Source organism: Pterocles gutturalis, unplaced genomic scaffold (assembly GCF_000699245.1).
Source record: "Pterocles gutturalis isolate BGI_N339 unplaced genomic scaffold, ASM69924v1 scaffold22236, whole genome shotgun sequence".
NCBI lineage: Eukaryota > Metazoa > Chordata > Aves > Pterocliformes > Pteroclidae > Pterocles > Pterocles gutturalis.
In genome coordinates this window covers 29706-46392 of record NW_010106130.1, presented here as the reverse complement: position 1 = coordinate 46392, position 16687 = coordinate 29706, and the positions used below count along the sequence as shown (strand labels likewise).

The window sequence follows — 16687 nt, the reverse complement described above, 5'->3', positions numbered from 1 at the left end:
CTAAGCTACCCAAAACCATTAGGTTATTTTGTAACTTATAAATCCAGCTTTACTCCTTTTATTTGCTTTCAAAAATCTGGTTTGGTTTCAAAGTGCTGGATTAGTCTGAACCCAAGTCCACCAGAAACTTCAGCTACAGACTTCACAGTGGGTTGCCCTCTTCTGCTTAGGACTTAGGAGGAATTGTTTCACGCATTCATCAGACAATGCAACTCATTACTGAGAAAATGCTCTTTTTTCAGGGAAGATGAGGCACTTCCCACATGAATTGCACTCCAGGAGGCATGATACAGACCTTGGTACTAAATCCCATCGCGAACAGACAACACGACATTCACAACGATGAACAAGGGAACAAAGCAAATGAATTCAGGGAGGTGTTTTGTTAGAGATATTTTATATTAGGCTAACTTTTTCTCTTATAATGTCAGCTATAAGGTACTAAAGTAAAATGTGAAAAAAAAGACCAAACATTATGTATCCCAATTACTCCAAAAGAATGATTTGTTTGCCTTCAAATACTTTGAATAAAAAGCAGAAAGCTGTAAATTTTAGTTTGGTATGTGGCAGACTAAGGCATCTTGTGCTACAATAAGTGACATTTGATTTTCAAAGTTTCCTAAGTCTTTTAATTATTTGCTTACACCAATTAGTAAGCCTGAATGACAGGTGTTATTAATAGCTCCTTTCCTAGAACAGTTTTGATTACTCTGAACCACACTGGAGGTCACCTGTTTACAGGAAAGAACGCTCAATGTTATTGCCAATTAGTCTTAATCCTTCTGGCTTTTGAAGGATCATGGAGAGGACAAACCCTGCAGCGTGAAAAGCTCTGTGACACCAGAAACTAACAGCCAAGAGTCTGGTCACACAATAAGTCACCAGGTGCTTAAATTATTTATTGAATTTTTGAATTCAGTGCCAGTGGCTATTTTGGTCACCTTGGACTTCTCCCAGTCTCCATTAATCTAATTGCAGATCTGTGCTGTGCTCACAACTCCGTTACCTGCGCTTCTGACAGAACAGCGTAGCTGGTGGTGGACTGATCAGAACGGTTTTGATGTCTTGGACCTCTGTGGATCTGGAATTCTGAAATGCTCATCACTGTGAATGTTTAGGCAACATGGTATTTGAAGGCAGAGTAGAATTTCTTAAGTACACAGGTAACACACTCTCCTTCCATGAGCCTTTTGGTCTCACATTAAAAAAAAAAAAAAAAAAAGTTTAAATAAAATTGAAAACCTAATTCTTTGTATTCCAGAACATAAAATAGTGATACTATAGGGAAGTCTCCATAATGAAGATTATCTTTAAAATATTAAAGATAGCCAACATAATGTGCCCCAGAGCCCTAATTACAGTAATTTATGCCTAGTGGGACCATACCCTTGCACATTTAACTGCTTTTCACCTTACTATGAATATATGATTCTGGCCCCATCCTCTCCTGCCTCCATTCCTGATGCAGTGACAGATTAAAGTGCAAAATACAAAGTTAGGGTTTAAGCTTTGGGGTGGAGAGACCACTGCTGTCTTAAGATGTTCAAAGTTACAACCATTAGAGTAGGTGGGAAATTCATATGATCGAATATCTTAGTAGAATGAGTTCAGGACAAGGACCTGAGCTTCCCGAGTCTGGCTAATCTTTAAGCATCTTCTACTTGTAATGTAAATTGAGATTTTGCTTCAGAACATTATTATGCAGGGCCCCACAGACTGCTCTGAAAGCCAGGCAATGGATGTGAGGGCTAAGATCATTATCCACGGTTTCAAGATTTCGTCTCAAATGTTTGCAACAAACCTGCATGAAATAGCTGTGAGCCTCGACCCTCCTAAATAACGTCTGAAAAACAAACTGCCCAACTGCATGCCTACCATAATACAGTTGTATCGTGAGATCCTACAAAAGGCCATAAAATAGACAGAAGCTCCATTTTTTAGGCCATAAAATACACACAAGCTCCATAACGAGTGACTCAATAACACAGGGAGTTTTCTTCTTAAGTGTGTGAAACCAGCGCTCAACATTTCCGGCATTTTCATGGTATTTTACATTTAAATACAGACAAATTAGAGAATACCTTCTGTTCATTCTTGCAGTTTGAACAGAAAGGAGAATCTCACTAAGTCTCCTTCTGTGTCTCTTCTTGGTTTTGTTCGGTAACCTGCTGCTCACGTTCAAAGACACGTTCTTCTGAAGCAGAGTTTGCAAACGTGCGCTCACATAGATAGATGCACACACGAGACAAAGCACAGCAGTTAGCTACATTGCAGCTTCCATGCAGACTGCTCCAAACGTGACCTTCCCAGTGTTAAGAGAGATATGTAATGTCACATACCTTGTATGTCAAATTGTTCTTGACCTTCTGCCGTTTGGTACTCCTCGGCTGGTTTTTGTCACAGGCTGCTGAGGTCCTACTGGAGTGCTTGTGAAAATCCATGCTGTCGTCACTGGACGTATCTGACTAGAGGAACATTGCACAAAAACTTAAATAAATAAGAATAAAACAATGTTTTAATTACACAGTCATCATTCAACATCTGTTTTTTTAAGCAACACCTGATTTTTGTGATTGATTTGCTATGTCAAAATAATGCAGTAACGCTAATCACATTAAATACAAAAGGAACAGAAAAACTTGTTATTTGGAAGAAAAATCAGGTCAAACATGACATGGACTTTTTTTTTTTTTAATTCAAAGCTTGGTGGAAAAAGGGCTATTTTCCTGGCTTTCACAAAGGGAGAGGCTCACCTCTCCTGCCTATAACAATAATTCACAGCCAAAAACAACTACAAAGTAATCTTTGGAGACTTCTGGAAAGAACTGAAGGAAGGAAAGGAATTACATTCTCATATGCCTTAGGTCAGGCAGCATAAAATATTTTCACTGAGAACACTTGCCTACTGGCTGGAGAAAGAGTAACTGTTTAAATACATACTCCATGAGTTTGCTTTATTTTTCTTCTGTCTCACCAAAGCACTTACTAACCATGTTAAATGGCTGTCGACGTTTCCTGATGGCACGAATCGGCGATTCAAAATCACTGTCATTCGTAACCTACGTAAACAGAAAGAAGTATAATTGCAAAGAGGATTTCTGCTTTGCTGATTCACTTCCTTGCCATTTTGCTTCTCTTGTCTTTTTTTTTTTTTCTTTTTCTAAGACTCACATCAGGAGACTTCAAAACATTCTTTTTTTTCCTATTTTTTCTCTGGAAAACAATCTCTTCTTCACTCTCGCTGCTGATTCCTACAGAAAAAATAGTAAACAACATTCAAAAGAAAATGCGTTTTTCACAGTACAGTCTTTCTATAACTGAGCAATCAAAATCTGTCTCTCTCATAAAAGCACCTCCAAAGGAGATTACTTATTGATCTATGTGGCAAATATTGTTCTCTTTAGCCTTGTTAATCAAAATATATAATCTCCAGCTGAGAAGTACAATAAATCCTACTTCCTTGGAGAGTCTCTGCGTGGAAGTGATTACCCCAGGCAGTACAGACACAGAAAAAGGGAGGCGAAAAATGAAACTGAGGAAAGAAGCCCTTAAAAGTTGAGTCAGAGTTACACTTCTGGAAGCATTTGGTAATACGTATTTCTTTGGGTGCACTGAAACAAAATCAGAGTCACTAAAAAGTCCTCTTTCCAATTCTTTTTCAACACCACACACTGTCCGGGGAGGTCTTCAAGACCCAGCTGGACAAAGCCTTAACAACCTGATCCAGGTTCAGTACTAGCCCTGAAATTCTAAACCAGCAATTTATTTCTTTTTGTGGTTTTGTTGGGGCTTTTTTTGTTTGTTTGGGGTTTTTTGTTTGTTTGCTCTTTGGTTTTTTTGTTTTGTTTTTTTTTTTTAAATAGATTCTGATTTTTGAATTCAGCAAACTAACATCTCAGTCTGAAGGTGTGATGAATCGGGAAGAAAGGTGGCATTCGACCATCACTCACCTTCAAAAAACATGGTAACTATCAGACAAATTCAAAGAGAAGGAAAAAAAGATGCTTTCACCACCAAATGCTTTGTTTCAATGTTTAAGGACAGTGATAAAACCATTCAGAAAATCTCAATGTGCCCTATGAATCAGACCGAGTACTATTAAGCCTGAATTATTTTGAAAGGGATTTAAGGTTATTCAGAGAAATATATGACAAAGGGTGTGAATACAACCTGTAAGTGACCTGCGAGCGAAGAATGATGGCCATTTATATATTGGCAATATTGGAATACAAAATATTTTTCTGTGTTATATTGGTCCTAAACCAGAAAAAGGCAGAACGGGAGAAAGGAGGAAATAAAAATAGAACAGAACCTACAAACTGTCAATATTTGTAAGACAATCCAGGTTTGTGCTAAAGTTATTATCAGAAAATTTTATACTCAAGTCAGCTGTCATGCAATTAAATTTTTTGAAAGAAATCCATCAGTAGAGTTTCTGTTCCTCGGGAACAATGATAGGAAAATATGAAGGCAATGGAGGTGCAACAGATCCAGACGATTACAAATCAGACACTGAGAGGATGAAGAAAGGGCGCTAAAGGCAGCTGTAGCTCACACCATTCTGTCTCACACGGCTGCACTGTTAGTGCTTGTGAAGGGATACGAGAGATCTGATTCCCAGTACTCCCTCCAACACACATGCGTGCCAGCCTCAGATGGCTAGGGTCGCATGCAGGTTAAAATTCTGGAGAGTCATTGAGCCAGCTTCCAGTATTACAGTCATTATTCCCTTATCCTTTCATCCTTCCCACTTAAGTCATAAAACCAATTGGGGGTCCAAAAGACACTGGATTCTACATTATTTACTTATTAACCAAGTGTACCACTGGAATGCCTACCTTGAGCAGGGGACACACACGAACGACGAAGGCTGGAGTCTCCCAGGTTTCCAGTTCTTCCTACAGGGGAATCGAGTGCATCCATGGCTGAACCCCCACAGCTCTGTCCATGTGGGCTTTTATTTTTATTTTCTTTATCTGTAAGACGCACCTCTGGAACTTCCTCCCTGGTACTAGAAAAGGCATTAATAGGAATTCTTTTGATAGGCTTACTATTCATAGCCTTCCTACTTGGTGGGGTAGAGAGTGAAGAAGCCAAAGCTTCAGGTGATCCACTCCCCGTTCTCTTGCCTCCTGCCTTCAAGCACAGTGCTGCAGCGGTACCGTCCTCAGTCCCTTCTCCATCATTCATGCTCCTACTCCGCAATGGCACTGGTGTGGAAACGTCTCTTCTCCCAAAACTTTTCCAGCCCCGTTTTGGTGTTGTCTCAAGTCTGGAGCTATCATCCAGTAATTTTTTTTTATCTTCAGTGGATTTAACATCTGCATGACGCCCCCAGGCACCATTTAACTTTTTGGTGTTATTAGTATTTGTATCTTCTTCACAGATTTCATTCTCATACTCTTCAATGGAAAACCCCAAATCAAAGTTAACAGAAAACAGTTCTTGAGAAGAGTCATAAAGACCCTCATCATCCAGAAACAGCTCGGTCACGCCAGCACCACCCGGCATTTCCATGGCTGGGGTTTTCCTGCTCACTGCCTGCTCCTTGCAGGTTTTCTCAGCGTTCACACCGCACACCTCTGAATGAAACCACTCGGAGCCTCGCTCTGCAACTGCCCCAAGACCACTCTCGCCTGGATCTGACCTGACTAAACACTTGTTTTTCATAGAAAAACTTCCATTATTTGTATCATAAATGTGTTCATCTTCAAATAAGTGTATACTCTTCTCTTCCTCAATAATGACATTTTTCCTGTTAATTTCAAGATCTTCTTTTTCTTTTTGAGCAAAACACTTGTCTGAAGGGTTATTTGTCACACTGTGATTTATTGTTGGCATTTTCTTTTGAATTTCAGTCAATTCTTCATCATCAAACAGACTATCAAAGCTGTCATTCCAGTGAAGTTCCTCTTTGGCTTTACCAACAGCGGTCTCAGAAGACGACGCAGGTTTTGACAAACAGGTACTTACAGAAGAACACAATTCACTGGTGGCTTTCTGGTGAGGATTTTCAAAGAGCAGCAGTGAACAATCAGCTTCTGAGAACTCAAAAAAGCCTTTGTCCTGCAGTCCCTCTGAATAACCATCAGAAATAACTTTTTGAAAAGGATATATTGTTTCCTCTTTTCTCACCATATTTTCAAAATCACGAAGTTTATTCAAAGAGGGAGGAGATTGTGATAAAAGCCTTTTCACCTGGGAATACATTCCTTTTAACCAAGAAGGCTCCTCAGATGGTCTCACAAGCGCAAATGAATCCACATATGATTCAGGAAGATAAAATAAGCCAGAGGATACAGGTGATTTCTCAGCTGTGAGGCTACTGTAACCCCAACCTCCGTGGTCAGTCCCCAGTGACCTACGAGCTTTATCTACAGCTTTGTGTTCCTTTATTGCTGCACTTTCATGAATTGTAGAACTTTCACTGGTGTCACATATGTCAAAAAATCCATTTAAGTCAAATGTCACCTCTAGCTCCACATCCTTTTGACTGCCCTGGTCAGCATCTTCAACCGGAGCAAGCCTTCTTGGTGAGCAAGAAGCCAAAGAATTAACGTCTGTAGGCAACACTGGCACTTCCAAATTTAATCCAGAAGTTCTTTTGGAAGTCTTTGTTTTCAGTATTTTAAATGTGGAAAAGAGTTCGCTCCCATTATCATTTGCATCAGGTAAAAATGGTTTTACTTTTGACCTGTGTGCCACATCTTTTCTAGACGAGTGTGCTTTCTGATCAAATGCGGAGTTGGTCATGGAAAGATGACTTTTATTCCTTTGAACATTAACGTCTTCAATACGTAAGTGTGGCTGAATCTCCAGTTCATAGCTGCAATCTCCCTGGTGACAAACACAATGTAATATTTACTATAAATACATACAGGCTTACAAGAACTTGTCATAAGGCTATTTAAAACAAGGGACAAAGCTTTTCATATTCCTGAATGTTTTAGAAAGACCAAGAGATACCAGGAATAAATAAAGATGGCATTTAACAGAGCACCAATGCTCAGTATTCCACACTGAGCACCTGTGTCATGCAGTTAGGATGCAGTTCTCAGAATGGTAACAGCAAGCAACAGCCCTTTGCTAATAAAGTGTGCAAGGGATCACATCCCCAGACAGGCTAATGCTTACAGGCTGTAGTTTGGGAGAACCAGTAAATTGAGAAAGGTGCAGAGAGCAGAAGAAACCCTTATTCATGCACAAGTGAGCCTGAAGTTCTCTGTTCTCTTTGTCCTAACATTTGCAGGTTGGCTATTGCTATTGATGACGCATTAAGAACCTCTCACTTGCATACTCTGAACTTATTTTTTTTCAGGGATGCTCATTAATCTTCAGTTCTGGGCAACCAACTCTTCTAAAAATACATTTGAAAAAAGCACAATAGACCTTGACATCACTGCCAGTTAGGCATCCATACAAGGACTGCCTGGATTGAAAAGCTATTTCTTTATTGTCCTGCTCACTCTCTCTTTTAAATTAAGATGTCAAAATTAAGGCATGCAATCTCCCAAAGGAACAGTAAGAGTCAAATGAGGCTCTGAAAGCAAGGGTTTGGAACACTCCGTCAAAGTTCAAACCTGTTTCACTAATAAAAAATAAAAATGAGGATGTAAGATCTAAACAGAAAGTACAATGATTTTTGGCAGTTCAGTCAGATGAATCCAGACACTTACTAATTCCTGAAATTAAGCAAGGCGCCTTTACAGAATAGTGGGTGATAAAACTGACTTTCACATCTAGAGGTTAACCACTTCCTATACAAGTAACATTCTCCAAAAGTCTTACCATATATAAGTAGGGAAAAAAGAAGGTCCTCGCAATCAGAACCTCATGATCAGAACCTCATTGTTCCATGACGATACCATCAGAGCAGTTCTACATTGGCTTGTGCTAGCCATGCTGATATTCACTGTTCAAACTCCAACAACATCTGTACCTTCCAGCAGCATCCCATTCTTCTCTAGCTCTGCACAAGCCAGATCCTTCGCTCCCTGCCGTACGGACCCAAGCAACCTGCAGACTCTTCTCCCGTGGGCACAACCCCTGGTCTCCATTCACAGAGAACAGGACTTCTCATTTCTTCAGCACTTGGTGTCAGGGTAACTGAGGTGCTAAGAAAGTTTCCAGAGCTGTTCTAAGCAACGACACTGTGACACAAACATCTTGATAAAACTGGGAGCCTGGGAACACTGGGGCGACTCTTCCAAAAGAGACTGTGAAGAAATTAAACGGAGTTTCCACAGATGGTACACCTGGAGCTGCTGTTAAACAACCTTTTACTGCTAGACTCCTTACGGGAGCTAGAGGAGTCAATCATGGAAGCCAAGGTTTGAAAAATACTCTGGAAAGTCGTTCTACCACATTAAAGAAAGCAGAAATAACCATACCTAAAATTACTGCTGCCTGGCTTGCCTAAATGTATTCCTAAAAACAGGATTCAAAGGAGCTTTCCATGCATTTAAAGACTGATCACATCCTAACACAGTTTTGGATCCTCTCTGGTTGCAATAGATAAAGCATACTATCCAGTATTAACAGTAGTTTTTCAACTCAATAATAAAAAAACCAATATTTAGATTTTATCACTGCCTTCATACACACGCCACAGAAAGGATGATTTGCAGGATAAATAAGGAAGAATCTGTGTAGGGGCTGTCTGGGGTCCCGGGCACAGCCGGTTACAATCCAGCAATGACGCTGTGTCTCAGCGACACCGTCTGTGGTCTCTGTACGGTCAGCACAGGGACTGGTGGAGCAGGGGGAGGAAGTCCAGCTCCTAGGGCTGTGAAACACCTACTCCATTTGTCACTACACCAGTTACTCAGCTGCTACACACCTATTGCCTAGGCTTAGGCTATCCATACATAAACATCGGCAAAGAAACAAAAAGGCGGGATTTGTTAAGAAGAGGTCTCCAAGGAGATCCTCAGACTATACAGGCTGAGTTGCAAGAAATCTTAATACCAAAATAGTGAAAAAAATAATTACTATAAAAGAGTTGAAGGATGATTTTGGTATGTGTAAGTTCTAAACAACTAGTTTCCCTCAAGCTCAGTCAAAACACAGGCTCACGGTATGGCAGTCTCTGTAGGAAATCAAAGAGGAGAAACAAACCCCAACCAACACAGTCTGGTCCCATTAACTTCACCAATGTCATCTGAGGAGACCACACATGTCTCCTGTGTTGATAATGATGTTTAGATTTATTAAGTAATGACCGAATGTTGCGTAATATTTCAATTAAAGTATTCAAGCATTATAAAAACACAACATGTGTTAAATGGATTAAAGATTGATTAGCTGCCAAAGCACTAAGCCTTACTGGCCCAGAAGCAGGTGATGCTCTTGCCCACCCAATACACTTCTAAGAGGCGCAGCGCAGATCATTCTTGGCCCTATCTTGTTCTGCATTTTTAAGTAACCCAAAGTAAAGCAACCCAAACCTGCAGGAAAAGATGAGGGCTGCGAGGAGGTAAAAGGATAACGCAGATCACAACTGGACCACAGACAGAGCAGATAAGAGCAAATCATTCCTGTTTTCATATGGCCAAACACGAAGTTGTATGTTTAGGATGGTACGAGGTAACAGAACCATATCAGGGCATCCAAAGGGCATAAAGAAATGCAAGAATGAAGTTCCCGAGCTGGTAATTGTGGTATATATCTCTTGCTTACACACCTCAGGAAGCAGGAGGTGGCTAATGTGATGCCATTTTTTAATGGTCAGGGAGGAAGCTAACAGGTTGCTAACCTTATATCCATCCTGAACAAGTCAGCAGAAGCTATCACAGATAATATCATTACCAGATGGGTCTCCTTCAGAAGTGTCCATATTGCTTTTGAAAACAAAAACTCAGACCTCACAAACCCATTAGCTTTCTCTGAAGAGACCAACAAGCAAAAACACTGAGTTGCTCTCATGCAAACCATCTTCCCAGCTTTCTGAAAGGCTTTCAGAAAGTCCCTGCCAAAATCTGTAAAGAAACTGAAACGGAGAGAGCAAACCAGGGACATTTCTTGCACGGATAAGTAACTGGGTACAACCCAGAAAGCAGGAGTGAGCGAGTGAGGAGATGTTACATGGAAGAACTCCATTAGGCCACTGCATATACCCATGATCGTGTTCTAACCTGGGGGGTAAGCCTAGCAGAACTGCTGTGTGCCAGGACAACAGCCCAGAAGATAAATTTAGCATCTAGGACAAACTTCAGTAACCTAATTTTAGGCTTGCATGGAGTTATATAACTGTCCTGGTTCAACTTAGTCATTCAAAATACCTTCTCTCCAACAAAACGCTTTCTCCCAGTGAGTCTGGTTAACACTGATGGAGTGAAAGGGCAGAGTTATAATTATCACATTTTGCTCTGAATGTGTACAACTTGTACAAATCTTAAATTACCTGATCGGCTCTTCTATAACTCAGTAAGCTCCACTGTGTACCAGCGACTCTGTAAATAGGTCCCACAGGAGTAGAAAAAGCAGGCATCTCTCTTATATTATTGTACTAAACCAATACCCTTGCTTGGAATTACTGATTCCGTTTAAAAAGCAACAGATTTTTTAGTACAGAAAATAAAAAGGAAGAAAGAAACTTAAGATATTAAAATTTTCATTTCTAATAGATAAATATATGTATATATACACACATACACAAACACACACTCTCTTTTCTAGCATTTAAATTTAAGGCATCTAATATAAAAACTAATATTAACCTCTCCTCGTAAGCTGCTTTGGATGTACATTTCCTAATGAGATTCAGATGGCTGCCAAAACCCTGGTCATTTTGCTATTTAAAAATAAAAAGATAAGTCTGTAAACAGGTACAATATAGATTTTAACAATTATAACTTCTTTAATCAAAAGCTTGATTGAAACGGAGGTAAAAGCAGCATGAACAACTGGCACTGAAGTCTTTTCTGACACAAACCAGAACCCATTTTCAGAACTGGTTTTTGGTTAGATCTCGGGACGAAAGGCTTTTGGATTTTCAGCTTTCATACCAAGTGTTAAATCCCGTGGAGTCAACACTGCCAACAGAGTTAGTCACACGAGTATATTTTCCGATTAACATATGTTTTAGCATGGATATTAACAAAAACGACAACAGGAAGGCTGGTGGTTTTCACACGGAATTTGGCACGAGTAGTGGAGCAGATATGAAAGCAGTGCGCTAACACACACTGGCTGCGGAAGCCAAACTGCCCGTCGATTGCAGTGGAAGACTTCTGGAGGACAGAGAAACCCAAGCATGCAGTCCTCCTCCAGCTCCTCTCACTCCTACAAAGAGAGCTTCCGCCTTTCAGGAATCCTGCTCGCCTGCTTGACAAACTGGGCTGTAGGCAGTAAAAGATCACGTTCCTCTCCAGAATGGTTTAACGTAAAAGCACGTACGATACAGTATTTATTAGGGCCCACTAACGGGACTGAAGCACAGGAACGCAGGAGGACAAACACCACTGCTGTCAGACAAGGGCTGCTTTAACACAGAGGTGGCTGACCAAGAACTGAGAAAAGTGTAGAAATAAAGAAACGGTAGAACGCTCCTTCCCCAAAACATGCCCACCTGCCCACCTAGGCTACTTCGCGTGAGCTCACACTGGGTAAAAATTCCATCTGCACCGATGACCTTCATGGCAGTGGATGAACTTTCACTGTACACAAGATATAAGCATAAGGCATATTTTGACAATCACATATTTTTTTCCACTTTTTTATTTCCTTTCCTACCAGTTTCTGAAATTCCAATCCCTTTTTTGAGTAACATGGATTGTTAAACTAATGTTGACACAGAGGTATCCAAAAAACCTCTTTACTGGCTCAGGCAGCGTTCTCCTTCATTCAGCTTTGAACTTTCTCTACAGAATTTAAATCACCAATTTTTTAGATCTTGCTCAAAGGGTAATTTTTTTAGAAAATTTTGTAATTCTTTATGACCATCTTTTATTTTTATCACCAAAAATATATTTTTACTGCTGTAAAAATTATTGCTTTTCCAAACCATTTACAAACAGGGGAAGGAACACTGTCAAAAACTTTTTTTGGAAGTATATTATATCAGATGACCCTTAAAAATATATTGAATTGATTCACGAAAGAAGCCTAAGGGACATAGAAACCACACGTTTCCTCTACAAAAGCTGTGATACTTCTCTTCCTAACGCTATCACATTATTGATGGATCTACTAATTCTACTACTTTTTTTGCTTTCAGGCAGCTTGCCTGGAATGAATCACAAACTATCTCTCGTGCAAACACCCGACACCCTTCTTCCAAACCCAAGCCAGTGCCTGACACCACCTTCTCCTGCAACATCCAGGCTGATGTAAGCGGCTGGGAATTCTTGAGGAGTTACCATCTACTGCTGTTTATTAGAACTGGCTACTAGTCATTCATCTGCTTGTATTTATTTTACTAATACTACAGTTTTAGGGACTATCTGGATATGGAGCAAACACAGCTACACAACAAAAACGCTCAAAACATCCCTTAAAAAGTAAGATTTATTAGCAAAATACAGGGTATGTACCCTAGCAATTGTGGGAACAGGTATCATTAGAGGCTACAGAGGCAAGAGGGAATGTTCAAGAACATTTCAAGTGTCAGAAAATGAATTAAGCTACAGTTTAGTAACTGCTTAGTTTATGAAACATGCTGGACAGAAGTGACAGCTAGTTAATATTAGGGGTGTCTGACCGGGTACCTGCAGGTTGTTCTGTGACCTGACACCTCAGATAGGTTAGAGCTGACATCTGCCGTTTGCCTTCCTGGGCCTGGGCTGTCCCCCTGCTGTCCCCATGCTACCTGTGGCAGAAACACACGGGGAGGGGGAACCCCCCGCACTACAGGGAGATACACAGCAATGACCTGGGCACTGATACGTGATTTCCATTAAAATATGAATAGCAAAACATTCCAGAATGCCAGCGGCCATAATAATTTCCTAAGCTTACTGCACGCCAATATTAAACATCCAAGCAGCAACAGGGATATCTGAGTGGACAGCAGAACTGTTGCATTGAAAAGCAGTTTTTCAACTACAGGAGCAGTTCAGTGTTCCAAATCAATGGGGTTATATTGCACTAAACTTTGTCACCAGTGCATTACTATAATATTAAAAACGATGGTACAATATGATCCCCTCTCAAAACATAAAGAGCATCTTCAAAGACGTTTGGTGTATAGCAGCTCCTGCAAGAGTCCCAGGACTGTACGCATGGATTGCCAGTTTGCACTTGGCACACTCGCTGTAAGAGAGTTTTGCCAAATCAGTCTTCTGTAAGAGCTTAAGGAACAACCAGCCAGTTATTCACATACATAAATATTTTGACAGTTTGTGGAATACAGCAGACAACTATTTTAAATCCAGAAACCTACATACAAAATTACCGTACACACACACACACCCCCCCTAAACAGATAATGCAACAGTGCACCAAAACCAACCCAAGTCAACAGCAGCCAGAATCGAGACGTGCTCTACTGCTCCTCTGACAGCAGGGAGGGAGATCAGGAGTGCATCCATTACTAATAAAAACCCACCAAAGGCAGGCAGCTGTATACAATGCTGTTATATACAATGCCACAGAATGCACACGAAGTTCCTCATCCATAGATTTAAGTTGGCAACCCTGTACCACACACGTGATATTTCATTTGGTTTCCACAAGATGTAACATTATGGCACATTGTCCAGAAAATTGAGATCATTAACTTTGGTGGAAAGAATATTTTTGGCTGCTATGCCTGAGCCTTTGGCACAAGGGCGATGGGAGGCTTTCCTGCATCGCCGTACAGAAACACCCAGTCACCCCCAAACACAGTGGATACGCTATTTCAAATGAACACAGCTAAGCCCTTCCAGGTGCCACACAATCTGCTCAATCCCCTGATCCCTTTCACACGGCCAACACCCCAAAATCCTTTGCCTAATCACTCTTACTTCTCACTGTGAGCACAAAACCCCACAGGATCATTAAAAACAGAAAGCACCTGCAATTAGAGGTCTGAACAATCTAAACCAAGTCTCAATTAGCATTCAGACTCAAATCATTTGGCAACCAGATCAGAAGAATCAATATGGCACAAAGAAACTATTTTAATTGGAGAGCTGAGATTCTTGGTCTTTCTCCCTGGCAGCCTCACCATCCCAGAACAAAACAAACATCCTCCCACCTTCCCACTGGGACGCCTGGTCCTGTTTCTCTGGAATAAAGAACACGCTGGGCCACTGCTGGACAGCTTTCTTTTGAGAATCCCAGGAGAGAGTATTTGCTCTGATTTTCTGTTCTCTGCTGTTGAAGCCAGATTCCATGTCCCACAGTTCAAGCCAGCAGCTCTGCAGATGCATTAGTCCGCCTGTCATAAACACTGTAACTAAACATCATTTGCTGTCTTAAATCATTTGTTGCTGGCTGGGGAAGATATCTTGCCACATCTCTGATCAGGAATTTAAGCAGAGACATACTACTGGCAATGAGGGCCAAAACCAAAAAAGTATTGTCCTTATTTGAACCTTTTTGAACTTTGCATTCAGTGTCTCCTGGAAAAAAAGTCACAGCTGGCTGGAAACACGGTGCTTTCCCCTCCGAACCATGTCTGATTTAGAACTTTAAAATCATGGAAGTGGAAACCTTCGGAAAGACAGGTTCTTTGGAATTTTAGGGTATTCTGGGAACATTTTCCCTGCTGTCAGGCATTTCATCTGATGAATCCTTCAAGGCAACCTAAGACATGACAAATGACAGATTATTTCAGTGGCAGTTGTTCCAGGTTCATCTTCTAAACCTTGTCTCCCAATGTGTTTGGTACCAGAGATGACTCGAGTGAAAACAAGAGACAATCCTTCTGATGGGAGTCTTAGGGTTCTCTCTTGTCTTCCTCGGGAGAATAATCTGACTGTAACTTCACACCGCCAACTTTGAAGTGGGAAATGGGCACCCATGGTCATTCTCCCACATTCAACAACATTTCGACTTTTAAAAAGTCATTAAGAATTGCCAACCTCCCATAAAACAATGCACCTGCACTTTAGCATTTCCTGCTACTGATCCTCAGAAACTTGGACAAATATAATTTGAAAAAAAAAAGATTACTTTGCCCTGACCTTGTTTCCAAACTTTACAGTTTAATTTTCAAAAATGCTTAAAAGCTATTGAATTATTTTGCCTAAGGACAACTTGATTTGTTACCATGTTACAGAAAAAATCCCTGCTCATAGCTAGTAGAAAATCCAATCCCATCTGCCCAGTTCTCGTTGCTGTAGTAATAAAGCCAAACAGGCATTAAAGGCTTTGCTGCAGTGGATGTGCCTGTCACAGGGTTCATATCTGGGATTTCTTTTATGTTTTTTATTTTCTTTTAATTGTTCTAGTTTCTTCTCTAAGTTTTAAAAAGAAAAAAAATACAATATTTTTCCCCAAACATCTTCACTTCATCTATTTAAAAATATCTAAGCCTTTTAATAGACTTTTAAAAATCTATGATGCAAAACACAACTGCAGAGGAGGTTTATTGGAATCACTGAATGAGTACAAGGAAAGGAAAGCTACACATCAGTGAATTCCTGAGCTTTCTTCTCTAAGAGAAAGCACTCAAACAACACACAAATACGTCCTGAGCTGGCTTGTATTAAGTTACTGATAATCTCTGAATGACATTCTTCAGAAGAAATAATCAGTTTCATCAGAAATTTCCAGATAAAAAGGTAATTCATACTAAAATAATGATTTACCTGTTTTTATATTTTATCCCTCAGTGAGAAAACAATCAATAGAACTGTGAAGTTCAATATCTTAGTTATTTAAGGAAATAGCTTTGACTCAAATTTGTCTTAAATCCCTCTGCTATTAAGAACAGTAAATTAATGGCAGCCAGATTAGCAGGGGTATATTTGGCAATAGAATATTTATAGTGGGAACTTGGATGCACAGTACATACGTGCAAGAACCTTTGAATCGCTGCTGAACAGTTATTGTTTCCATCCACTTATTTTCATGTCAGACTAACATTTCCAGTAGATTTTTACAGGCTTAACTTCTGCTAAAGGTAAATTTCCTCGAGGCTGGAGTAATATCCCTGTATGCTGTCCTACTGTTTAATAACAATGCTCCCTACAACTTCAAAACACGTCTAAACACTACAGTAAAGCAAAGCTTCCGAAAATGTAAACTTGCTAGAGAAACAATCTTCACAAAAGACACCTAGGTCAAAGTAGTGTGTGAAACACTGAGCTTGAATCGAGACCACCGCAGTCTGTGTGCTGTACACTGAGCAGAGGGAACGCACCTGGGGGTACGCTGCTCCAGCCTCAGCCCGGGCGTGTGAGCTAACGCAGCAGACATCAGCAGCTTGGGCCTGACCTGCTGTGCCTTCAGCACGCACGGTGCATCCGTGGGGGTCACCGCCAAACAGACCAGGGTAATAAACAGGGTTAAACTCAAATCTGGCAGAAAAGCATGAAACATCACCATTTTCCTAATCGTATGCCGAACTGCTAAGGAATATACAATGGTGAAAAAGCACATGGAGTCGGTGTTGTACAGCCCTGCACCTGCAAACACAGGCAGAGCCGCTGCACCCAGCTCTGGGGTCCCCAGCACAGGACAGACACGGAGCTGCTGGAGCGGGGCCAGAGGAGCCACAGAGATGGTCCGAGGCTGGAGCAGCTCCCGGGCCAGGGCA

General features: G+C 40.7%; 1 protein-coding gene across 1 annotated transcript in view; it reads right to left on the bottom strand.

The window, feature by feature from the left end:
* FANCM (Fanconi anemia, complementation group M) overlaps window positions 1-16687 on the bottom strand; it is a gene marked incomplete at its 5' end in the record, with an annotated part of 45994 nt that overhangs the window by 6404 nt on the left and 22903 nt on the right. The window contains 5 exons of the mRNA XM_010087686.1: window positions 2340-2465; window positions 2991-3059; window positions 3172-3251; window positions 4839-5755; window positions 6695-6837. Of these exons, the coding sequence (XP_010085988.1) occupies window positions 2340-2465; window positions 2991-3059; window positions 3172-3251; window positions 4839-5755; window positions 6695-6837 (1335 nt within the window). The remainder of the gene's footprint in view (window positions 1-2339; window positions 2466-2990; window positions 3060-3171; window positions 3252-4838; window positions 5756-6694; window positions 6838-16687) is intronic.